Here is a 26674-nt window from a genome sequence, read left to right as displayed (position 1 = left end):
TGGACTGCTGCCGTCCATATGGTGTACGGACAGTTACAGAGCTGTTAGAGAGGGGGGGGGGGGGGCGGTGTTGCAGAGGGCAGGAGGCCGTAACGTAGCTTGGGGGGGGGGGGGGGGGGTAGCTGGAGACACGTCTGCCACGTTGTGGGAGGCCAGGACTGGAGGAACACAGAGATCCTGCGAGAGGGAATGGAATGGAATTTGGGAGGATGGAATTTCATTAAAGAGATAAGACTTCCAGCAAACTTGGATCCAATACTCACAGTCCAACCTCCCCCAGCCATCGTCATGTCACAGGAGACCTGAAATCCGGCAGGATAGTGGGTTGGAAATATTGAATAGATTCCATCCTCCCTCTGTCCAGACATGTAGATATCGTAGCAATCTCTCGGCCGAGGATCTGCAAGGATTTCCGAAGAGGAAAGAGAGGGTTTAATGAACTAATTGTTAATGTTCATCAGAGCATTTGGGATGACAAAGATATTAAAAGTTAGAAAGTGAAGGGCTAAAAGATAAACATACATTTATATAGCGCCTTTCATGACCTGAAGGTGCCCCTACAGAGCAACAAAGTGCCTTTAAAGTACAGTCATTGTTGTAATGTGGGTAACGCAGCAACCAATCTGCCCACAGCAACCTCCCACAAACAGCAATGGGATAATGACCAGATAATCTGTCTTTGCAAAGTTGATTGAGAAATAAGTATTGGTCACCAGGGAGTAGTCCTCTGCTGTTCTTCAAAATAGTTGCCATGGGATCTGTACTTCCACATAAGAGAGCTGACAGGCTCTCAGTTTAATGTTTCATCCAAAAGACAGAACGCTGACTCTGTGGCACTCTCTCAGTACTTACTCCCTGACTGTGTGGTACATAAGAACATAAGAACTAGGAGCAGGAGTAGGCCACCTGGCCCCTCGAGCCTGCTCCGCCATTCAATGAGATCATGGCTGATCTTTTGTGGACTCAGCTCCACTTTCCGGCCCGAACACCATAACCCTTAATCCCTTTATTCTTCAAAAAACTATCTATCTTTACCTGAAAAACATTTAAAGAAGGAGCCTCAACTGCTTCACTGGGCAAGGAATTCCATAGATTCACAACCCTTTGGGTGAAGAAGTTCCTCCTAAACTCAGTCCTAAATCTACTTCCCCTTATTTTGAGGCTATGCCCCCTAGTTCTGCTTTCACCCGCCAGTGGAAACAACCTGCCCGCTTCTATCCTATCTATTCCCTTCATAATTTTATATGTTTCTATAAGATCCCCCTCATCCTTCTAAATTCCAACAAGTACAGTCCCAGTCTACTCAACCTCTCCTCATACTCCAACCCCTTCAGCTCTGGGATTAACCTAGTGAATCTCCTCTGCACACCCTCCAGCGCCAGTACGTCCTTTCTCAAGTAAGGAGACCAAAACTGAACACAATATGAATGGCGGAGCAGGCTCGAGGGGCCAGGTGGCCTACTCCTGCTCCTAGCTCTTATGTTCTTATGTACCACACAGTTAGGGAGTAAGTACTGAGAGAGTGCCACAGAGTCAGCGTTCCGTCTTTTGGATGAAACATTAAACTGGGGCAGCAGGGTAGCATGGTGGTTAGCATACATGCTTCACAGCTCCAGGGTCCCAGGTTCGATTCCCGGCTGGGTCACTGTCTGTGTGGAGTCTGCACGTCCTCCCCCTGTGTGCGTGGGTTTCCTCCGGGTGCTCCGGTTTCCTCCCACAGTCCAAAGATGTGCGGGTTAGGTGGATTGGCCATGCTAAATTGCCCGTAGTGTCCTAATAAAAGTAAGGTTAAGGGGGGCGTTGTTGGGTTACGGGTATAGGGTAGATACGTGGGTTTGAGTAGGGTGATCATGGCTCGGCACAACATTGAGGGCCGAAGGGCCTGTTCTGTGCTGTACTGTTCTATGTTCTAATATTCCAGGTGTGGCCTCACTAACAACTTATACAGTTGCAGCATAACATCCCTAGTCTTAAACTCTATCCCTCTAGCAATGAAGGACAAAATTCCATTTGCCTTCTCAATCACCTGTTGCACCTGTAAACCAACTTTTTGCGACTCATGCACTAGCACACCCAGGTCTCTCTGCACAGCAGCATGTTTTAATATTTTATCATTTAAATAATAATCCCTTTTGCCGTTATTCCTACCAAAATGGATAACCTCACATTTGTCAACATTGTATTCCATCTGCCAGACCCGAGCCCATTCACTTAACCTATCTAAATCCCTCTGCAGACTTCTGTATCCTCTGCACTATTTGCTTTACCACTCATCTTAGTGTCATCTGCAAACTTGGACACATTGCACTTGGTCCCCAAATCATCTATGTAAATTGTGAACAATTGTGGGCCCAACACTGATCCCTGAGGGACACCACTAGCTACTGATTGCCAACCAGAGAAACACCCATTTATCCCAACTCTTTGCTTTCTATTAATTAACCAATCCTCTATCGATGCTACTACTTTACCCTTAATGCCATGCATCTTTATCTTATGCAGCAACGTTTTGTGTGGCACCTTGTCAAAGGCTTTCTGGAAATCCAGAAATACCACATCCATTGGTTCCCCGTTATCTACTGCACTGGTAATGTCCTCAAAAAATTCCACTAAATTAGTTAGGCACGACCTGCCCTTTATGAATGCTGCGTCTGCCCAATGGGACAATTTCCATCCAGATGCCTCGCTATTTCTTCCTTGATGATAGATTCCAGCATCTTCCCTACTACCGAAGTTAAGCTAACTGGCCTATAATTACCCGCTCTCTGCCTATCTCCTTTTTTAAACAGTGGTGTCACGTTTGCTAATTTCCAATCCACCGGGACCACCCCAGAGTCTAGTGAATTTTGGTAAATTATCACTAGTGCATCTGCAATTTCCCTAGCCATCTCTTTTAGCATTCTGGGATGCATTCCATCAAGGCCAGGAGACTTGTCTACCTTTAGCCCCATTAGCTTGCCCATCACTACCTCCTTAGTGATAACAATCCTCTCAAGGTCCTCACCTGTCATAGCCTCATTTTTATCAGTCACTGGCATGTTATTTGTGTCTTCCACTGTGAAGACCGACCCAAAAAACCTGTTCAGTTCCTCAGCCATTTCCTCATCTCTCATTATTAAATCTCCCTTCTCATCCTCTAAAGGACCAATATTTACCTGAGCCACTGTTTTTTGTTTTATATATTTGTAGAAACTTTTACTGTCTGTTTTTATATTCTGAGCAAGTTTACTCTCATAATCTATCTTACTCTTTATAGCTTTTTAGTAGCTTTCTGTTGCCCGCTAAAGATTTCCCAGTCCTCTAGTCTCCCATTAATCTTTGCCACTTTGTATGCTTTTCCCTTCAATTTGATACTCTCCCTTATTTCCTTAGATATCCACAGTCGATTTTCCCTCTTTCTACCGTCCTTCCCTTTTGTTGGTATAAACCTTTGCTGAGCACTGTGAAAAATCACTTGGAAGGTTCTCCACTGTTCCTCAACTATTTCACCATAAAGTCTTTGCTCCCAATCTACCTTAGCTAGCTCCTCTCATCCCATTGTAATCTCCTTTGTTTATGCACAAAACACTAATGTTTGATTTTACCTTCTCACCCTCCATCTGTATTTTAAATTCCACCATATTGTGATCGCTTCTTCCAAGAGGATCCCTAACTATGAGATCATTAATCAATCCTGTCTCATTAACAGGACCAGATCTAGGACTGCTTGTTCCCTCGTAGATTCCATTACATACTGTTCTAGGAAACTATCGCAGATGCATTCTGTAAACTCCTCCTCAACGCTGCCTTGACCGACCTGGTTAAACCAATCGACATGTAGATTAAAATCCCCCATGATAACTGCTGTACCATTTCTCCATGCATCAGTTATTTCTTTGTTTATTGCCTGCCCCACCATAACGTTACTATTTGGTGGCCTATAGACTACTCCTATCAGTGACTTTTCCGCCTTACTATTCCTGATTTCCACCCAAATGGATTCAATCTTATCCTCCATAGCACTGATGTCATCCCTTACTATTGCCCGGATGTCATCCTTAAATAACAGAGCAACACCACCTCCCTTACCATCCACTCTGTCCTTCCGAATAGTTTGATAGCCTCGGATATTTAACTCCCAGTCGTGACCATCCTTTGACCATGTTTCAGTAATGGCCACTAAATCATAGTCATTTACGATGATTTGCGCCATCACCTCATTTACCTTATTCCGATTACTACGAGCATTCAGGTAAAGTACACTTATGTTGGCTTTTTTACCTCTGTTTTGAATCATAACACCTCGATCAGTAACCTCTCCTGAGTTATATTTCCTCCTAACTTTTCTCCTAATTTTCTTTGTCGTGGAACCCATATCTTCATGTAACAGCCTGCCACATCGCGAACCATTTACGTTTTTACTTCCCGTTTTATTCCTTTTAGTATTACTGGGCCTATTCACTGAGCTCCCCTCAGTCACTGTGCCTTGTGCTGTCGCCCCTTTTGATTTTTGACTATGTCTTCTCTGCCTTACACGTTCCCCCTTCCTGCCTTTTGTTTCTGTCCCTGTTTTACTACCTTCCGACTTCCTCCATTGGTTCCCATCCCCCTGCCACATTAGTTCAAACCCTCCCCAACAGCTCTAGCAAACACCCCCCCCCCTAGGACATCGGTTCCAGTCCTGCCCAGGTGCAGACCGTCCGGTTTGTACTGGTCTCACCTCCCCCAGAACCGGTTCCAATGCCTCAGGAATTTGAATCCCTCCCTCTTGCAGCATCTCTCGAGCCACGCATTCATAGAACATAGAACAGTACAGCACAGAACAGGCCCTTCGGCCCTCGATGTTGTGCCGAGCAATGATCACCCTACTCAAACCCACGTATCCACCCTATACCTGTAACCCAACAACCCCCCCCCCCCCAACCTTACTTTTAGGACACTACGGGCAACGGGGCTGATTTAGCTCACCAGGCTAAATCGCTGGCTTTTAAAGCAGACCAAGCAGGCCAGCAGCACGGTTCAATTCCCGTATCAGCCTGACCCGGACAGGCGCCGGAATGTGGCGACTAGGGGCTTTTCACAGTAACTTCATTGAAGCCTACTCGTGACAATAAGCAATTTTCATTTCATTTCATTTAGCATGGCCAATCCACCTAACCCGCACATCTTTGGACTGTGGGAGGAAACCGGAGCACCCGGAGGAAACCCACGCACACACTGGGAGGACGTGCAGACTCCACACAGACAGTGACCCAGCCGGGAACTGAACCTGGGACCCTGGAGCTGTGAAGCATTCATGCTAACCACCATGCTACCGTGCTGCCCTATCTGACTAGCTCGTGGCACAGGGAGCAATCCTGAGATTACTATCTCTGAGGCCCTATTTTTTAGTTTAACTCCTAACTCCCTGAATTCAGCTTGTAGGACCTTGTCCCGTTTTTTACCCATATCGTTGGTGACTATGTGCACCACGACAGCTGGCTGTTCACCCTCCCCGCCCAGAATATCCTGCAGCCGGCCGAGACACCCTTGACCCTTGCACCAGGGAGGCAACATACCATCCTGGAGTCTCAATTGCGTCCGCAGAACCGCCTGTCTATTTCCCTTACGATTGAGTCCCCTATCACCATAGCCCTGCCATTTTTCTTCCTGCCCTGCTGCGCAGCAGTGCCAGCCAAAGTGCCATGAACCTGGCTGCTGCTGCCTTCCCCTGGCGAGCCATATCATCGATACGACGTCCTCAGTATCGCGAATGTTCCAAAGTGAGTCCATCCGCAGCTCCAGAGCCGTCAAGCGGTCTAACAAGAGCTGCAACTGGACACACTTCTTGCACGTGAAGGAGCCAGGGACAGTGGACGTGTCCCTGAGCTCCCACATCGCACATGAGGAGCATGACACGGGTCTGGGTTCTCCTGCCATGTCTTAAACCATTGGTTAACTTATACAACAACAATTCGAGAAAAAAAACAAAGATAAAAATAAATATACCAATGAAAAGAAAAAGAAAAAAGAAAAACTACGTACTAGTCACTTACCAGGGATAAAAAGCACCTCCTCCCCACCAATCTTCGAATTCCCACCGAGCTTCAAATTCCTAACTTACTCATAGCTGTGTCTCATTCTGGCTGTGTCTTCTCTGGGTCATTGGGAGAACTCACTGGGAGTAGGTTCTCAATTTTGTCCCTCCGACAGTTCAGCACACACACAGGACTGAGCCATGCCAGTGCAGCACTCCCTCAGTACTGACCCTCTGACAGTGCGGCTCCCTCAGTACTGACCCTCTGACAGTGCGGCTCCCTCAGTACTGACCCTCTGACAGTGCGGCTCCCTCAGTACTGACCCTCTGACGGTGCGGTACTCCCTCAGTACTGACCCTCTGACAGTGCAGCACTCCCTCAGTATTGACCCTCTGACAGTGCGGCACTCCCTCAGTACTGACCCTCTGACAGTGCGGCACTCCCTCAGTACTGACCCTCTGACAGTGCGGCACTCCCTCAGTACTGACCCTCTGACAGTGCAGCACTCCCTCAGTACTGACCCTCTGACAGTGCAGCACTCCCTCAGTACTGACCCTCTGACAGTGCGGCACTCCCTCAGTGCTGACCCTCTGACAGTGCAGCACTCCCTCAGTACTGACCCTCTGACAGTGCGGCACTCCCTCAGTACTGACCCTCTGACAGTGCAGCACTCCCTCAGTACTGACCCTCTGACAGTGCGGCACTCCCTCAGTACTGACCCTCTGACAGTGCGGCACTCCCTCAGTACTGACCCTCTGACAGTGTAGCACTCCCTCAGTACTGACCCTCTGACAGTGCAGGGCTCCCTCAGTACTGACCCTCTGACAGTGCAGCACTCCCTCAGTACTGACCCTCTGAGAGTGCAGCACTCCCTCAGTACTGACCCTCTGACAGTGCGGCACTCCCCCAATACTGACCCTCTGACAGTGCAGCACTCCCTCAGTACTGACCCTCTGAAAGAGCGGCACTCCCTCAGTACTGACCCTCTGACAGTGCAGCACTCCCTCAGTACTGACCCTCTGACAGTGCGGCACTCCCTCAGTACTGACCCTCTGACAGTGCAGCACTCCCTCAGTACTGACCCTCTGACAGTGCAGCATTCCCTCAGTACTGACCCTCTGACAGTGCGGCACTTCCTCAGTACTGACCCTCTGACAGTGCGGCACTCCCTCAGTACTGACCCTCTGACAGTGCGGCACTCCCTCAGCACTGACCCTCTGACAGTGCGGCACTCCCTCAGTACTGACCTTCTGACAGTGCAGCACTCCCTCAGTACTGACCCTCTGACAGTGCAGCACTCCCTCAGTACTGACCCTCTGACAGTGCAGCACTCCCTCAGTACTGACCCTCTGACAGTGCAGCACTCCCTCAGTACTGACCCTCTGACAGTGCGGCACTCCCTCAGTACTGACCCTCTGACAGTGCGGTACTCCCTCAGTACTGACCCTCTGACAGTGCAGCACTCCCTCAGCACTGACCCTGTGACAGTGCGGCACTCCCTCAGTACTGACCCTCTGACAGTGCAGCGCTCCCTCAGTACTGACCCTCTGACAGTGCGGCACTCCCTCAGTACTGACCCTCTGACAGTGCAGCGCTCCCTCAGTACTGACCCTCTGACAGTGCGGCACTCCCTCAGTACTGACCCTCTGACAGTGCAGCACTCCCTCAGTACTGACCCTCTGACAGTGCGGCACTCCCTCAGTACTGACCCTCTGACAGTGCGGCACTCCCTCAGTACTGACCCTCTGACAGTGCGGCACTCCCTCAGTACTGACCCTCTGACAGTGCGGCACTCCCTCAGTACTGACCCTCTGACAGTGCAGCGCTCCCTCAGTACTGACCCTCTGACAGTGCGGCACTCCCTCAGTACTGACCCTCTGACAGTGCAGCACTCCCTCAGTACTGACCCTCTGACAGTGCGGCACTCCCTCAGTACTGACCCTCTGACAGTGCGGCACTCCCTCAGTACTGACCCTCTGACAGTGCGGCACTCCCTCAGTACTGACCCTCTGACAGTGCAGCACTCCTTCAGTACTGACCCTGACAGTGCAGCACTCCCTCAGTACTGACCCTGACAGTGCAGCACTCCCTCAGTACTGACCCTCTGACAGGGTCATTTAAATTTAAATGTCATTTTAAATTTAGAGTACCCAAATCTTTTTTTCCATTTAAGGAACAATTTAACGTGGCCAATCCACCTACCCTGCACATCCTTGGGTTGTGGGGGTGAGACCCACGGGGAGAATGTGCAAACTCCACACGGACAGTGACTCCGGGGGAATGGAGTTCTTCCCTCATGTAGAACGGTTGAACAGGTCGGGCCTACATCCATTTGAAGTTTGGAAAAAGGGAAGGTGTTCCTTACAGGGAACAAATCAGTCCGAGGGGGGGGAGTAGTGGAGGAGTCTTGTAGCTGTGGGGAAGAAGCTAATTCCTATGTCTGGATGTGCAGTTCTTCAGACGTCTGTACCTTCTTACTGATGGGAGGGTGTGGAAGAAGGCAAAGCCTGGGTGGGAGGGAGTGCGGAAATCTCGGAGGTTTGTGAGCGGGAGAAGGTGGATGGTTGATCCCTCTTACTGAATGGTGATACAGGCTCGAAGGACCGCTAGGCCTACACCCTCGCTCCTGAGGCCTATGTTGCTATGTTCCTATGTACCGGTGAAGCTCTCACTGCACTGGATTGTCAACCTGGATGATGCGCTGAAGCACCTCGAACGGGGACTTGAACCCTGAAACTCTTCGCCCATCAGCCGGAGCATGACAGACTGAGCCTCAACTGAAGCCGGTTGAAGAATTCTGCCTCAAGTGACAATGGTGAGGTTTATGCACCAATTGATTATAAATGAGAACAGATGGGCAGACAGGCTCCAGATTTATGCATTAAACAGATCTGCAGAGATTTTCTGCTTGAAATATTTTGTGTAATTATCACCTTTAAAGATGGGACTGCAAGGCAGGAAGTGTCCAGTTACTTACCAATGTGACACCCACGCTACACTGCATGAATCTAAGTCTAAGGGGAGATAATTGATGTAGACCACCTAAGAACTGATAGAAATATTCCCTCATTCTCAATTACAGACTTAATTATTCCAACAGTCACGGGATCAGTCTCCCATTTTCTACTCACCGTAAACTTCAGCTCACCCGAAAATACGGCAATATCCTATCTCGCACTGAGCCCCGTTTCAGACGCAACATGACCTGTAGATCCTGCCCAATATTTTATATTTGTGGCAGTTATGTTATTAAAAAATCCTGGTTTAAAAAACATACAGGTAGTGTGTCTGCTAAAGCTGTAATTATGGTGTCATAAAAGGAAAGGTGACCATGGTTTCTAACCAGTTACTTGTTAACCTATAGATGGCTCACGGGATATTGTCTTGATTGCTGGAGGTTCCCTAGATAATATGAGGGACTGTGTTTAGTCCGCGTTAAGCAAGTCATGGGACAACTCAGTGGATACAGAGGATGTAATTAATTGGAGGAGCCAGGTCTGTCTGTAGTCTGCTGTGAGGTTGAGCAGAAGGTTCTAACAAGACAGAAGTGTACTGGATCTGCCCTTGAAAGGGTCTCTCTTGAGCAGCACGGTGATGCAGTGGTTAGCACTGCTGTCTACGGCGCTGAGGACCCGGATTTGATCCCGGCCCTGGGTCACTGTCCGTGTGGAGTTTGCACTCCCAGTGTGTGCGTGGGTTTCACCTCCACAACCCAAAGATGTACTGGGTGGTTGAATCGGTCATGCTAAATTACCCCTTAATTGAAAAAAAATAATTGGGCACTCTAAATTTAAAAGCAAACAGTGACTAAAACAATGATTAAAACAAGAACTATAAAGTGCTTTAAAGTCCCGAGGTCATGAAAGGTGCTTTAAAGATAGTTTGTTAATTTATGCTTTCTCAGTCACACATGGGTAAAAGGTTCACTCCTTCAGCCTCCCATGGTAAGGAAAAGCTGGGAGGACAGACTGACGGGTGAGAAGGATGAAGGATATAATGGGGAAAAGAAAGGGGGGGGGGGGGATTTCTAATGGACTCACCGTTCGGGCAGCTCCTGGGACGGGCTCTGGCAGGTCCTTTCATCAGGTCAGCCTTCCCATGGGACCTTGCGGTTCCTCCCTGATGTTCTCTCTGGAGAGAGTCCAGTGCATCGCTGACTGAACCCACGACCTTAACCAGGTTAACCTGACTCTCCGAGAGTAACTGTGTAGGAAAGAGAATTGGATCGTGTCAGAGTTGCCGATTCAGACTGGACATATTTGCAGAGATGTCACGACGTGACTTCCAGCCTCTGACCCCTCACCTTCCCACCCGTCCATCCCTGCACCCTTCCCCCTGGTTCCCATCTGCCTCGTATTCTAAGAGTCAGAAAGCAAACAGACTCTCCAATTGGTAACTTTTGCTGTCATAACAGAAGTGACTTTATGGCAGGGTCGGGTCCGTACACGGCCGGCGCCATGTTTTACGGCAAACCGCTGCAGGTCGCCGCCGTGTGCATGCGTGACCACGGACCCGGCTATTCTCCAGGCGTTTATATCGTGGGAGCCGTGAGCGTTACCCGGCGCGGCTGCTCGCCCCTCACCCGTCGCAGGATCGCAAAACGTCACAGTTCCCACGCTGGCATGGGAATTCATCCCATGGCGCTTCAAGTCAACAGGAAACACTCCCTTGTTCCACCCGCTGCTCCATTCTAATTGCTTGGTCATTGTTAGCTCGTGCCGCTCTGAAACGCGAGGTGGAATTTTCTGGAATCACGGCAGGCAAGGACACAGTATCAGGCGTGAAACAAAAGCCAGCTCCCTGCCTGTGGGAAACTAGTTTGGAATTTTGTTGTCTGCGCTTTGCTGGCATGTATCTGTGCTGGCGCGGGGTGAACGAGTGACGGATCTGCAGCCGATGGATCTTCAACATCCTCATCGGAGGTGGTCTGGGGTTGAGATATCTGCTGGAGGGATTCCTTCATCTCTTCTTGCTGGTGGCCGGAATAGAGAAAAGAGATCATTAGTGATTCACTGGAAAGGCTCCTCCATGATAGGCCACTCACTGTCATTGTCCACACGTTGTTGATGTATTCTGGAGGGACCCTCACTGCATTGTTGGGGGAGGCTGTTCTGGCCTTCGGCTCAGGAATGATCTCTGTCCTCGCCAGGTATCTCTGCAGCCTGTTTTCCATGGCACGTTAGTGCTCTCACCTCCGGGGTAACCGCCCAGTCTTGCCTCTCTCACGCCAATTGTGGGTGAGCTTGCCCTATGTACAGACGGGTGGATTGACTGCGAGCGCTATGGATAAAAGGGCAATTCAGAAGGATGCATGCCTGCTGTGTGTGTGTTGAACCCTCCCCAGTCAGGGATAAAGATGCTGTTTGTGCAGGATCTAACACAATATGGTGACCTTAAAGTGGCTGGCAGACGTCCCATCTGCTAGTCGCGTGTGGCAGCCCTGTGGACTCTAACCCTGAGAATGCCAAATGCCCTGAAGAGAGTGTGAGATTGGAGTTTAAAGGCTCACTTATACTGATGGAGTAGGAGATCATTCATCCTTTTCCTGCACTGCAGAGCTCTCCTTCATTGTTGACCACCGGCTCTGACCTCCCTCGCGACCTCCTCCCAGGCCAGTACAGCCAGGTGTGTAGACCCCCTGCACCTGTCCCTCGGAAAGGTATCCTCCTGCCTTTCCTGTACGGCCTGGAGGTGAATCCCTCAGGAAAACTCGCTGAGTCATGGTGCGGAGAATCTGGGTTTTTTTTGGGTCCGCTGCCTCACTCGCCACCATAACACCTGGGTGAAGGTGGATGTGGGGTGCCGTTTGAACAGATTGGCAGATCTCACAGCCTAAAAAAGGAGGCCATTCTTTCCATCGTCCCTGTGCTTGCTCGTTGGCAGAACTAGCCAATTAGTCCCACTCCCCTGCTATTTCCCCGGAGCCCCGAACTGATTTTCTTTGCGATTTATTGAATTCCCTTTTTAAAGTTACGGTAGGATCTGAATCCAGCTCCATTTTAGGCAGCCCGTTCCAGATCACAACATCTTGCTGTGTAAAAAAAACGAAACTCTCCTCCTCTGGTTCTTTAGCCGACCTTCTTCAACCTGTGTCCCTCCGATTATTGTTCCCCCGGCGACTGGAATCAGTTATTTGCTGAATCAAAATGATTGGTTACGCTGAAAAGTTCTGTTAAATCTTCCCTTCCTCCTTCCCTTCCCTGGGGCAGCACGGTAGCATGGTGGTTAGCATAAATGCTTCACAGCTCCAGGGTCCCAGGTTCGATTCCCGGCTGGGTCACTCTCTGTGCGGAGTCTGCACGTCCTCCCCGTGTCTGCGTGGGTTTCCTCCGGGTGCTCCGGTTTCCTCCCACAGTCCAAAGATTTGCGGGTTAGGTGGATTGGCCACGCTAAATTGCCCGTAGTGTCCTTAAAAGTAAGGTTGGGGGGGGGGGTTGTTGGGTTACGGGTATAGGCTGGATACGTGGGTTTGAGTAGGGTGATCATTGCTCGGCACAACATGAAGGGCCTATTCTGTGCTGTACTGTTCTATGTTCTATGTTCTCTGGCCTAAGGAGAACAGTCCCAGATTTTAGAAGCTTTTATAAACCCCGCCACGATTTCAATGAGCTCTGGGATTTAGTTAAGGGCTATCCCTTCCTGTGATCCAGGGCAACACGGTGGCTCAGCGGTTAGCACTACTGCCTCATGGCGCCGAGGACCCGGGTTCGATCCCGGCTCTGGGTCACTGTCCGTGTGGAGTTTACACATTCTCCCCGTGTCTGCGTGGGTTTCGCCCCCACAACCCAAAGATGTGCAGGTTAGGTGAATTGGACACGCTAAATTATCCCCTAATCGGGGAAAAGAACTGGGTACTCTAAATTTTTTTTTTAATCCCTCACTGTGATATAGCAGGGAGCAGCTGCCATGGAACTGGGAAAATGAGTAGTAATGACAATGTGTTAAATATGTAATTTTAAAATAAAATTTGGGCCAGCATTTGTTGCCCATCCCTAATTGCCCTTGAACTGAGCGGCTTGTGAAGCCATTCCACCGGGGGGTCAGTAAAGAGTCAACCACATCACTGTGTGGGTCTGGAGTCACATGTAGGCCAGACCAGGTAAGGACGGCAGATTTCCTTCCCTAAACGACATTAATGAACCAGATGGGTTTTGACGACTATTGGCAATGGTTTCACAGTCACCATTAGACTTTTTAAAAAATAATTTTGAGTACCCAAATAGTTTTTTTCCCCCCAATTAAGGGGCAATTTAACGTGGTCACCCACCTACCCAACGCATCTTTGGGTTGTGGGGGCGAAACCCACGCAAACACAGGGAGAATGTGCAAACTCCACACGGACAGTGACCCAGGGCTGGGATCGAACCCAGGTCCTCGGCGCCGTGGGCACTGCGTCACCGTGCCACTTGTCATAGAATTTACAGTGCAGAAGGAGGCCATTCGGCCCATCGAGTCTGCACCAGCTCTTGGAAAGAGCACCCTACCCAAGTTTAACACCTCCACCCTATCCCCATAACCCACCCAACACTAAGGGCAATTTTGGACACTAAGGGCAATTTATCACGGCCAATCCACCTAACCTGCACATCTTTGGACTGTGGGAGGAAACCGGAGCACCCGGAGCAAACCAACGCGCACACGGGGAGAATGTGCAGACTCTGCACAGACAGTGACCCAAGCCGTATTCGAACCTGGGACCCGTGAAGCATTTGTGCTATCCACAATGCTACCGTGCTGCCCATAAATCTGCACTTAATTCCAGATTTTGTTTATTGAGCTCAAAGTTCACCACCTGCCGTGGTGGGATTTGAACCCGGGACCTGAGACCATGGATTACTAATCCAGTGACAATACCACTAGGCCATCACCTCCCCTACCTAGCAGGCCTTAAGGTGAACTCTGAGTCCTGGTTCCCTCTCATTGGTGTGGATTCCACTGCCTTACCTCGATCAGCCTGCCTTGCTCAGACTGAAGCAAGCTCAGTTCTTGGCTCAAGCCGCCCTGACCCCGTTTCAAGGTCTCGCAATCCTGCCTCAGCTGTGCCGTGCGGGTTGTGAGCCGGGAGACCTGGTCCGCCACGGTGACCAGGAGCGCCCGGTCCTGCTCCTCGGATGCCTTCACCTCGTCACCGCGGCTGAACACGGCGGCGAGAAGCGATGATTGGAGGCCCTCCAGGCGGGCCAGGTTGCCTTGGTAATCTGGGCAGTTGGGGTCGATGAAGATGTTGATCTTGGAGCTGTCGGCCCGGTCGATGGTAACCAGGGCCTGCGTCTTGTCCTGGTTGGTGCTGATGGCAGGAGGAGTGTCTGGGGCGTGGTGATACTGGTTGAGGAAGAGGAGGGCTCCAGTCACTGCCATAGCGAGTAACACTGCCAGGAACAGCAGCACCAAACACACCATGTAACCGCAGCTCAGCTTCTGTAAACGAGAAGAGTATCTGATAAATTAGGATTTCAGCGCTTAACAGCAATTATGCAGCACCTTTAATGTCATTACCGAACAGAATTTGACAACAAGCCATATAATGAGGTATTAGGATGGGAGACCTAGGGCGAGATTCTCCACAAATGCGGAGAATCGTAAAGGCTGCCGTGGGACAGGCCGTGACCCACGGCAGCGTTCACGCCCACTTCCAGGGCCGATTCTACCCCCCGGGCGGAGCGAGGAGCGCGGCCCCGTGCGGCGCGGCCTTGACGACCGTCGTCAAGGCCGCACGTCAAGCGTCACGCCGGCTGACGCGGCCGATGACGTCAGCCGCGCATGCGCAGGTTGGACAATGCCAACCCGCGCATGCGCAGTTGCCGTCTTTTCCCTCAGCCGCCCCGCAAGATGTGGCGGCTTGATCTTGCAGGGCGGCAGAGGGAAAAGAGTGCATCTGTTACGGAGCATGGCCCCCTTGGCATGTCCGTGGTACTGCCGTGCCAATCGGGCCCCCAGATGCCCCAAACAGGCATCTGGCACCCGTTTCACGACGGCAGCGAGCAGGTGTGTTTGCTGCCGTGTTGAAACGGGCGTGAAGGCCCGGCCGCTCGGGCCATCGGCGAGCGGCGTTTCGGTGCGTGGGTCGGGTGTGGGGGGGAGAGAATAGCGGGAGGGCGTGAAAAATGTCGGGAGACCCTCCCGCTATTCTCCCACCCGGCGTGGGGGGCGGGGAATCGCGCCCCTAATGTTTGGTCAAAGAGAAACGTTTTAAAGGGGTGTATTGAAGGAGGAGAGGTGTAGAGAGGCAGAGAGGTTTAAGGATTGTGATGGCGTTGACCCTCTCAGGGGCAATCCTTCGTGCGCCATGTGACCCACCCTGAAACCTATGGGGATAGAGCACGCAAACCTGAGCCTATTGGGGGTTAGGACGGGGACTCGGTTGGGGAGGGATACTGTCATTCTAAGCCCTTTAGTCAATGAGAAAAGTCCAGAATCGGTGTTATTCTTATCTGTATATATAGTTTGCCAGTTTGTTAATAAATCTCTGTTGTGATTTAACTTGGCCTCGTAGGATAGAATCCCTACAATGCAGGGGGAGGCCATTCAGCCCATCGAGTCTGCACAGACTGAAAGAGAGCCCACTTCCCCACCCCAACTGCGTAACCCCACCTAACCTTTTGGACACTAAGGGACAATTTATCACGGCCAATCCACCTCACCTGCACCTTTGGACTGTGGGAGGAAACCAGAGGAAACCCACGCAGACACGGGGAGGACGTACAGACTCCACAGTCACCCAACACCAGAATTGAACCCAAGGTCCCTGGCTCTGTGAGGCAGCAGTGCTAACAACTGTGCCACCCTGCTGTCCCTGGGGACCAGGCAGCTGAAGGAACAGCTGCCAGTGATGGAGCGATTCAAATCAGGGATGTTCAGGAGGACAAAGGGTTCTAGAGCTGTTTCATGGTGGAGGACATTAGAACCATTCCTATAGGAGCGGGCAATTCAGAGGTAATAGAAAGGGTGGAATTTGGAACAATCAGCATCAATAGGGAAACGGTATTCAACAAACTCTTGGGATTGAGGACAAGTCCCCAGGGCCTGATGGACGACATCCTCGGGTGTGGCAGTGGATCCATTGGTTATGATATTCCAAAATTCTATGGACACGGGAAAGGGTCCAGTGGATTGGAAACTGCTAATGTAATGCCCTTATTCAAAAAGGGAGGGAGGCAAAATGTGGGAAACTACAGACCAGTTAGTTTAACATCTATTGTTGGAAAATTGTTATTATCAATTATCAAGGACGTAATATCAGGAAATTTAGAAAGCCAAAGCGCTATTCATCAGAGTCAGCATGGATTTATGAAGGGCAAATCATGTTTGACTAATAGAACATAGAACATAGAACGATACAGCGCAGTACAGGCCCTTCGGCCCTCGATGTTGCACCGACATGGAAAAAAACTAAAGGCCATCTAACCTACACCATGCCCTTATCATCCATATGCTTATCCAATAAACTTTTAAATGCCCTCAATGTTGGCGAGTTCACTACTGTTGCAGGTAGGGCATTCCACAGCCTCACCACTCTTTGCGTAAAAAACCCACCTCTGACCTCTGTCCTATATCTATTACCCCTCAATTTAAGGCTATGTCCCCTCGTGCTAGCCACCTCCATCCGCGGGAGAAGGCTCTCGCTGTCCACCCTATCTAACCCTCTGATCATTTTGTATGCCTCTATTAAGTCACCTCTTAACCTTCTTCTCTCTAACGAAAACAACCTCAAGTCCATCAGCCTTTCCTCATAAGGTTTTCCCTCCATACCAGGCAACATCCTGGTAAATCTCCTCTGCACCCATTCCAAAGCTTCCACGTCCTTCCTATAATGAGGCGACCAGAACTGTACGCAATACTCCAAATGCGGCCGTACTAGAGTTTTGTACAACTGCAACATGACCTCATGGCTCCGGAACTCAATCCCTCTACCAATAAAGGCCAATACACCATAGGCCTTCTTCACAACCCTATCAACCTGGGTGGCAACTTTCAGGGATCTATGTACATGGACACCGAGATCCCTCTGCTCATCCACACTACCAAGAATTTTACCATTAGCCAAATATTCCGCATTCCTGTTATTCTTTCCAAAGTGAATCACCTCACACTTCTCCACATTGAACTCCATTTGCCACCTCTCAGCCCAGCTCTGCAGCTTATCTATGTCCCTCTGTAACCTGCAACATCCTTCCGCGCTGTCTACAACTCCACCGACTTTAGTGTCGTCTGCAAATTTACTCACCCAAACTAGACTAATTTGCTCGAGTTCTTTGAAGATGTAACAAACAAAGTGGATAATGGGGATCCTGTAGATGTAGTGTATCTGGACTTTGATAAGATGCATTTTGGTTGAAAAAATGGAACGGCAACGTATTATCTAAATGGGGGGAGAGTTCGGGGAGCTCCGGTGCAGAGGGATCTGGGTGTCCTTGTGCATGAGTCGCAGAAAACTAACATGCAGGTACAGCAGGTAATAAAGAAAGTGAATGGAATGTTGGCATTTATAGCTAAAGGAATTGATTCTAAAGGTAAGGAAATGTTGTTGCAACTAAACAAGACATTGGTAAGACCTGGAGTATTGTGTACAGTTTTGGGCCCCTTATTTGAAGTAAGATGTAGCGGCATTGGAGGCAGCTCAGAGAAGGTTCACTAGACTGATTCCAGAGATGAGGGGTTTGTCGTATGAAGAGAGATTGAACAGTTTAGGCCGATATTCTCTCTAGAGTTTAGAACAGGGGTGGGCAAACTTTTCCGTGCAAGGGCCACATTCAGAAATTCACAATTTTAAAGGGCCGCATAGTATATTAAGTAAAATAATTACTTCACCCGGTTATGATTCTGGGCGCCTCAAATAGAACATAGAACAGTACAGCACAGAACAGGCCCTTCGGCCCTCTATGTTGTGCCGAGCAATGATCACCCTACTCAATTCAACGTATCCACCCTATACCAGTAACCCAACAGCCCCACCCATTAACCTTAAAAAAAAAAGTTTTTATTTTTTTTTAATGACTTGACCTTGGCGGGCCGTAGTTTGTCCACCCCTGGTTTAGAAGAATAAGGGGAGATCTAATTGAGGTATAGAAGATGCTAACAGGTACGCTAAAGTGACGAGGAGCGGATGCTTCTTGTGGGGCATTCTAAAACCAGAGGTCATAATCTTAGAATAAGAAGTAGCAAACTTAAAACAGATTTGAGGAGAAACTACTTCTCCCAAAGGGTTGTGAATCTGTGGAATTCGCTACCCCAGAGTGCGGTGGATGCTGGGACAGTGAGTAAATTTAAGGAGGAGTTGGACAGATTTTTAATTGGTGATGGTGTGGTGAATTATAAACCTACTAATTCACACTGTGTTCTATTATATGTATTGTGTCCTTGTGGGCTCTGTATACGAGCCGTTGCGCGGCTCTGCCCATAGGGGGAGATGAGGAGTTTGTACTGGGCTCCACCCTTGGCTCTGCCCATGGCTCCGCCCATGGCTCCTCCCACTAACCGAAAGTATAAAACTCTGCAGTCGTGAGCCTGCTGCCAGTTCATCTTGTCGCAGGCAGGCTCTGTTGTAAGATCATTAAAACCACTGTTCACTTCCAATCACGTGTCTTGTGAATTGATGGTCACATCAAATGGGTCGAAGGGTGATGGAGAACGGGCAGGATGGTGGAGTTGAGGCCAGGATGGGATCGGCCATGATCACATTGAGGGTGTTAGGCTCGGGAAGCTAAATCACCGACTCCTGCTGCTAGGCCATGTGTTCTAGGGAGGAGATGCTCTGGCTGATTTCATAATCCAGCTCTTGGTCTGTAACATTGTAGGTAGCAGATGACGAACATATCAGCCATGATAGAATGGCGGAGCAGGCCCGATGGGTTGAATGGCCCAATTCTGCTCCTATATCTTATACCTGCTAGCAGAGGTGACAGGGCTGTGGGATTTTGCGTGTGTTGCGATAGACTCTGTGGCTTGTGTATAAATTGGTGAGTGGGGGCGGGGGGGGGGGGGGGGGGGGGGGGGGGGGGGCGGAAGGGAAGGATTTGAAAGGCAAGTTCAAACATTAAGAGCTTGTTCTTGGAAACCAATGTCCCCAGTGGACTGACTGAACTAATCTGATTTTACTGCGCAAACCAGTTATTGGCTGAAGGTACTTGAAAGTGTTTAATGCAAATTAAAATTGACACTGTGCTTAATGAGTCAAAATGTAAATGTGTCATAAATGAAACAGTGAGAGGAATGTGTGCTGTGGATTTTTTGCATCTCGGGCTTACAGCTGAATTTAATGAGACAGAATCCTTGTCAGGATTTACAGAGTCGTTTCTGAAGGCCGGTTGCAAACATCAGCTCCAAAGAAACAAACCTATTTCTTCCTCATTAACACTGCGTGGCGAAAGAAGGACGTACGTTTATATAGCACCTTTCACAACCTCAGGAAGTCCCAAAATGTTTAACCATCAATGAAACTGTTTAGAAGAGTGGTTAGAAGAGAGGAATGAAACACAGTAACCAAACATCGCACAGCAGGATCCCATAAACAGCAATGTGGCAATGAACCAGATAATCTGCTTTAGAGGTGCTGGTTGAAGGGGAAATTATTAATCATCAAATTGGGGAGAAATCCTCAATAAGTGCCCCTGGGATGTTTGATGTCCATCTGAGAGGAGAGACGGGGTGAAATTGTCTGTTGCCCGCTGCTGATAGCGGGGCCCTCGATGTGGCGTGAATCAGGCGTGGGGTAAAAACGGGATTGATGCCTTTGCGATGCCCGGGTCTGTCACTGGTGGCTGGATCAGGGTTTTCCCCCGCGTGCCAGGAACATGGATGCAAATGTGGCAAACGGGTCTTATTGACCAGTGTTCTTCAAAGTCGGGGGCGCGACCTGCGGGTGGGTCGCGGGCGGGTGTCGGGAGGGTCACGAAGCCGCTGTCCGCGGCGCTCCCGATCGCGTAAATCCCCGCGGCTCTTCATAACGCCTGCTGCAAGCGGCCAGGAACATGGTAAAAAAAATTCGGCAGCATTGCGCATGCGCGCACAATGATCGGTGCACATGCGCAAATCGTGCACGCATGCGCAGTGCGACCGCCATTTTTTTAAAACAGTTGCAGCTTTTTGTTTTACAAGTTCTGTAGTGGTTTTTATTCATTTATTTTATTTTTTTTACAAGTTTGGAGGGGGGGTTTATTTGATAAAACTTTACAGGAAAAAAATTCAGAACAACTGGTCAGATGGAGACTCCACACTTCCCGACACCGGAAGGCTTCACCTTCATCCAACAGGTTCCATTGGAGGAGCGTGTACGAGGGCCAAAGGGACCCAAAACCATTTCCTCTATCAGCAGCAAACAAGGTCAGAGAAAATGGTGGGTCGCGAAGGTCGGCCTGCGTGGGTCGCGAAGGTCGGCCGGCATGGGTCACGAAGGTCGGCCGGCGTGGGTCACGAAGGTCGACCGGCGTGGGTCACGAAGGTCGGCCGGCGTGGGTCGCGAAGGTCGGCCGGCGTGGGTCGTGCAGGTCGGCCGGCTTGGGTCCCGAAGGTCGGCCGGCGTGGGTCACGAAGGTCGGCCAGTTGGTAAAAATGGGTCCCCGGAAAAAAAGTTTGAAGAACACTGCTATTGACCCATTTGCATCACCTAACGGACTTGGTCACCATATTCTCCAGGCGCTCTCAATTCTCCGGTCCTCTAGGCCGAGAATCACGTGGGTGCAGATTACAACTGGTATTGCTGAGCGTGCCCCTGACATGGTGGACCTTTCGGTGGGTCAAGGGGTAATCCTTTAAGGCCTTCACAGAGACCTCCCAAATAGGGGACTCCCCTCAGAACCGCCTTAAATAGGGGGACCCCCACTCATTCCCCCAGGAAATGCACCCTGGGCGGGATTCTCAACCCAGTCCGGGCCGGAGAATCGCCGCAATGGGCGCGAATCTCGCGACGCTGCCTCAACGTCAGTCCGCCGATTCTCCGGAGAGGGGAGAATCGGTGCCATTGGCGACAGCGCGGCGCCAGTTGGGGGCCCCCCCCCGGCGATTCTCGGCCCAAAAAAGCCCGAGTCCCACCGGCGCCATTCACACCTGGTTTTACCCGGGACCTCAGCGTTAATGGATCTGGGGGGCAGCCTGGTGGGAGTGAGAGGGTGTCCGACCCCGGGGGGGGGCTCCGCTGTGGCCTGGCCCGCGATCGGCGCTTACCGATCGGCGAATGGCCTCTCGGGTTGGTGCCTCTTTGGTTCCGCGCCGGCCCCTGTCGCCCTCCGCCATGTTGCATCAGGGCCTGCGTGGAGCAGGGAGCCACCGCGCATGTGCGGCAATCCCGCCGATCCCACTGCGCGTTGCCACCAGCCCGACTGCGTATGCGCAGACCCGCGACGCCCACCTGACGCCTGTAGGGGTCAGAATCACTGCTCCTGAGGCCACGTTGACGCCGTGGGGAAACGCGACGGTGTTTACGACGGCGTCAACGCTGAGCTTCAGGATCAGAGAATCCCGCCCCCTGTCAGGAAGCCCCCCCCCCCCAGAAAGGAGACCCTTTTCGGGAAGTTTCCCAGAAAATAGGCTCCTGTCTGGAAGCCAGAGAACAGTCCAGATAGAGGCAGTGAAAAAAATTACTGTTCACTTGAGCTTACACCATCTGGCTCAAACAGAGCGAGCACCGCCTGTCAATTCCTGGAAAGAGAAAACAGTGACCTGTATTTAAACCCCTCAGATCCTTGGGATGCAAGTAACTCATTCATTTCCCTTAATGGGATGTGATTGACACCTTCCATACACACAGCTGTGTGCCTTGCTTTATTCATCTTATTCATGGTTCAGTAACCACAATATTTGCAAATATTAACCACTTCAAAGAGAGTTGAGTGCTGTCAATTTCCAGCTGAGCACTTCAAAACAACTCAAGCGTGAAGGGGGTGATTGGAATGCACTTAACTCTCTTTGAAGTGATTGATGTTTGTAAACATTGTGGTGACAGCACTTTAGAGTTACAGGGGTTTTTTTTAAATGAAGGGAGGGCTTCCTGACAGGCTTCTCTTTGCTGGAGGTGGGGGGGGGGGGGGGGGGGTAGCTAGGTCACCCCAGTATGGGGAAAAGAGGCAGAAGCCTAGAAAATCCACGGGTAGCGGGCTAATTTGTGATGGAGTGGGGGTGTAGCCAGTTGCAGGACCTCGCTATTCGGTGGTTAGCACTGTTGCTTCACAGCTTCAGGGTCCCAGGTTCGATTCCCGGCTTGGGTCACTGTCTGTGCGGAGTCTGCACGTTCTCCCCGTGTCTGCGTGGGTTTCCTCCGGATGCTCCGGTTTCCTCCCACAAGTCCTGAAAGACGTGCGGGTTAGGTGAATTGGACATTCTGAATTCTCCCTCTGTGTACCCGAACAGGCGCCGGAATGTGGCGACTAGGGGCTTTTCATAGTAACTTCATTGCAGTGTTAATGTAAGCCTGCTTGTGACACTAATAAAGATTAATATTATTAATGGACCGTCATTAATGAAAATGATGACCCGACAGTGGTTAGCACTGCTGCCTCACGGCGCCGAGGTCCCAGGTTCGATCCCGGCTCTGCATCACTGTCCGTGTGGAGTTTGCACATTCTCCCCGTGCCTGCGTGGGTTTCGCCCCCACAACCCAAAGATGTGCAGGGTAGGTGGATTGGCCACGCTAAATTGTCCCTAATTGGGGAAAAAATGAATTGGGTACTCTAAATTTATATGTTAAAAAAAAGAAAATGGGGATCCGAAAGAGGGATTCCCTCGGGAATCAACCATAATCCTCGCCATGCTTAAATTTGCAGGGTGAGGGACAGTGAAATGCTGTGCATAAATCAGCAGCAATTCAACTCCAGCGGGAGAACGTATCTTCCGAAGAGGATTTCTCCCCGGGTCTCAGTTCAGCTTCTCAATGAAAATGCGGCACCTCTGACCATGCAGGACTCCCCCAGTACTGCACTCGACTTGTGAGCCTGGAGTTTGTGCTCAAGTCTCCAGCGAGGGGCTTGAACCCACGGCATCCTGACGCTGAGATGAGACATAGCAACACCCCCCCCCCCCCACCCTGCCAACGACACACTTTGGAACATGTGTTGATCTGATCTGTTCTCATTTTCTCTCTGCAGGAAGTTCTCGTCTCCACTCGGTGTTAGTGTTCCTGGCTGGCGGTTTCTCGGATTAACGTTCGGCAAGACAGGTGGTTAATTAGTGAGACAATCCCTGTGACTTTCCACATAAAATGTGTGGAATGCGTTGCGCTTCTTGAATACTGAGGATTTGCATTAAAAAAATGCTAAAGCTGGTGGTTTCTGAATTTGGCTAATTCATTTGCAGGATGTGGATATCGCGGGCAAGGTTGGCACTTATTGTCCATCTCTAATTGCCCCTTGGAAAAAAATAATTGGGTACCCTAAATTTATTTTTAAAAACTTGTCCATAATCGCTCTAAAGGATCTCTACATCCTTCTGAGTGCTCATCCAGGTTGGTGAATGTCTTGGGTCTTCTTGAGATTGAGGTTGAGACCCATTCTTTTTTAAAATAAATTTAGTGTACCCCAATTAACTTTTTTCCAATTGAGGGGCAATTTAGCGTGGCCAATCCACCTACTCTGCACATCTTTGGGTTGTGGGGGCGAAACCCACGCAGACACGGGGAGAATGTGCAAACTCCACACGGACAGTGACCCAGAGCCGGGATCGAACCTGGGACCTCGGCGCCGAGAGGCAGCAGTTCTAAGCCACTGCACCACCGTGCTGTCCTGAAACCCAGTCAGTGTTGCTTCCTCCTTGGATTTCAACCGGTTGAAGTTGAAAAGTTTTCTGTCCATCTTGTAGACGATGTCCACTCCACTAGGGAGCTTGTTCTTGACAAGGTGAAGGATGATAGCGATGAATATGGAGAAAAGGGTGGGGGCGATGACACATTCTTGGTTGACTCCAGTCTTGACCTCCAAAGTTTCTGTCTTTTTTCCGTTGGTTAGGACTGCCACCGACATCTTGTCGGGGAGGAGGAAGTTGATGAATTTCTTTGGACAGTCGGCCTTTGACAGGGTCTTCCATCGCACTTCCCTTGTGACTGAGCCGAAATCCTTGATGCGATCGATGAAGGCCATGGAGAGAGGCTGATGTTGCTCCTGACATTTCTATTGAAGTTGTCGAGCAAAGAAAATCACGCCTGCTGTTCCACAGTTTGGTCGGAAGCAACCATGGCTTTCCGGAAGGATTTCAGAGACTTCGAGAAGGCAGCCAGCGAGGATTCAGGCACTGATCTTCCCGGTGATGGAGAGGAGGAAATTCCTCGGTCGTTTCCACAGTCCACTTTGTCTCCTTTCTTGAAGATGGTGGGGCTCACGGCATCCTCGAGCTCAGCAGGAATTTCCCTCTGTCCCAGATTTTCAGCAACAGCTGATGGAGATCACAGAAGATCTCCTCCTCCAAGTTTAAAAATCTCCGCTGGAACCCTGTCCACTCCTGCGGCCGTTCCAATCTTCACGTGTTTGATGGTGGCTTCGGCTTTGTCCACACTTGGTGGGAGTCCCAGATCATCTTTGATGGGGAGTTGGGGGAATCTCCAGGCAAAGGGGAACATTTTCACAGCATCTACTGTCTCAAAAATCTCTAAGAATGTTTCAGTGAAACCGTTGCCCGCTCGTTGAAGCTCCAGAGACTGGGCGGGATTCTCCCTTCGAAGCAGAATGCGACCCACGCCGCTCCAGCTGCCGATACCGGCATCAAATAGGTGCCGCGGGTCTGCGCATGTGCGCTGCGACTGGCGCATGTTCGGTACCTTCTTTCTCCGCGCCGGCCCCGACGCAACATGGCGTTGCGCTACAGGGGCCGTTACCGAGCAAACGAGGCCCCCACCAGGAGAGGCCGGCCCACCGATCGGTAGACCCCGATCGCAGGCCAGGCCACAGTGGAGTTCCCGCCCGATGTCGGACCCTCCGCTCCCCTCCACCAGGCCGCCGCTGGCAGGACGGACGCCGAAGTCGCGCCAGGTAAGACCAGGGGCGGGATTCTCCTCTACCAGCGCGGAGGAGTGGCGTGAATCACTCTGGCGCGGGCCGCCCGGAAGGTGCGGAACCCTCCGCACCTTCAGGGGCTAGGCCGGCGCCGGCGTGAGTTGGCGCATGCGCGGGATCGCCAGCGTGTGCTGGCGTCATCCCAGCGCATTCACAGGGGGTGTTCTTCTCTGCGGCGGCCATGTGGAGGTTGACAGCAGCCGGTGCGGAGGGAAAGAGTGCCCCCACGGCACAGGCCCACCCGCGGATCGGTGGGCCCCAATCGCAGGCCAGGCCACCGTGGGGGCCCAGATCCCCCTGTGCCCCCGAGGACTCCGCAGGCCGCTCATAGAGCCAGCTCCCGCCGGTGCGGACCTGGTTTGACTTACGCCGGTAGGACCGGCCGCAAACGGGCAGCCGCTCGGCCCATTGCGGGGCGGAGAATCGCCGGGGGGGGGGGGGGTGCTGCCAGCGGCTGCTGACCGCCGCGATTCCCGCCCCCGCCAAAACACCGGCGGCAGAGAATTCGGCAGCCGGCGTCGAGGCGGGATTCACGCCGCCCCCGGCGATTCTTTGATCCAGCGGGAGGGGTCGGAGAATCCCGCCCCAGATGTGAACGGCACCGGCCTTTTTTGGGTGGCCACTCGGCCCTTCCCGGGCGGAGAATCGCTGGGGGGGGGGGGGCGCGTAGAGATGACCGGAGAATCGGCGGACCGGCGCCGGAGTGGCATCCCGCGAATCGTGCCCGGCCCGGCGATTCTCCGAGCCGGCGTAGGCTGAGAGAATCCTGCCCCTCGATACACGTTAATCCCCATGTCTCCTCATAGGAAAACCCCTCCTCCCGGGAATATGATTGAAAGCATTACTTGTTTACAAAAGCTGCATGACTGTGCTCCCAGGAGTTGTTTGCAGAATTGCAACAGCAATGGAATTTTCACACCTGGGAGACGCCAGGACATTCCCGGAGAGCTGGCCACCAAATTCACGTTGCGCAGTCCCTGGCACAGGTCAGCGGCTTTTGAAAAGAGCCGGCGAGGAAAATCTATCCAGTCCGGCTGAAATTATCTTTGTTTTTTCCCTTCGCTCCTCGGCTGAGTGTAAGGCGATTAATATCTGGGTGTTCCCCAGACAACATTAATTCCAGGCTGAAGTGATCTTGCAGCTCTGTTTGTGCGTTTCGGGATTTGACTGATGGAATTTCATATCAATATTTTACTGCTGTTGTTGTCATTGATGATGTCCCCGCGGGATTGCAAAGATGGAAAATGTTATCGATTGATTTCATAAGCAGAGAAGAAGCAAGCAAGATTAGAAAGCTGTAGGCGAGGTGAAAATCTTTGGCCATTTGATTAGATTAATTGTTGTTAACTGGTGCCAGCAATGGGTTCTGCCCCGCTTCCATTTCAAGCAGATTAGTCTGAACACTGCGAGGGGGCGGGGGGGGGGGGGGCAACAAGAGAGGGGGAATTTGGAGAAATAAAAGGGTTAGATTCTGAGGGCAGGTCACACAGATGAGGATGTGATTCCCTTGAACACGGAGAATTAATGAGTGATCTAATTATATTGTTTAAGATGATTAAAAGATTTATAATAATAATCGCTTGCAAGTCGGCTTCAATGGGGTAACTGTGAAAAGCCCCTAGTCGCCACATTCCGGCGCCTGTTCGGGGAGGCCGGTACGGGAATTGAGCCCGCGCTGCTGGCCTTGTTCTGCATTACAAGCCAGCT

At 51.0% G+C, this 26674-nt stretch overlaps 1 protein-coding gene across 3 annotated transcripts in view; it reads right to left on the bottom strand.

The window, feature by feature from the left end:
• Positions 1–26674, bottom strand: part of fibcd1 (fibrinogen C domain containing 1) — a 53445-nt gene that overhangs the window by 20565 nt on the left and 6206 nt on the right. For all 3 annotated transcript variants that reach the window (XM_038782542.1, XM_038782544.1, XM_038782545.1), the window contains exons 2-4: positions 13941–14414; positions 10037–10199; positions 264–400 (exon numbers count right to left, since the gene is read on the bottom strand). In XM_038782542.1, the coding sequence (XP_038638470.1) occupies positions 264–400; positions 10037–10199; positions 13941–14414 (774 nt within the window). The remainder of the gene's footprint in view (positions 1–263; positions 401–10036; positions 10200–13940; positions 14415–26674) is intronic.

This window comes from Scyliorhinus canicula, chromosome 21 (assembly GCF_902713615.1).
Source record: "Scyliorhinus canicula chromosome 21, sScyCan1.1, whole genome shotgun sequence".
Lineage (NCBI taxonomy): Eukaryota > Metazoa > Chordata > Chondrichthyes > Carcharhiniformes > Scyliorhinidae > Scyliorhinus > Scyliorhinus canicula.
Note: the sequence above shows the minus strand (reverse complement) of the source record. Positions and strands in the feature narration are given on the sequence as shown.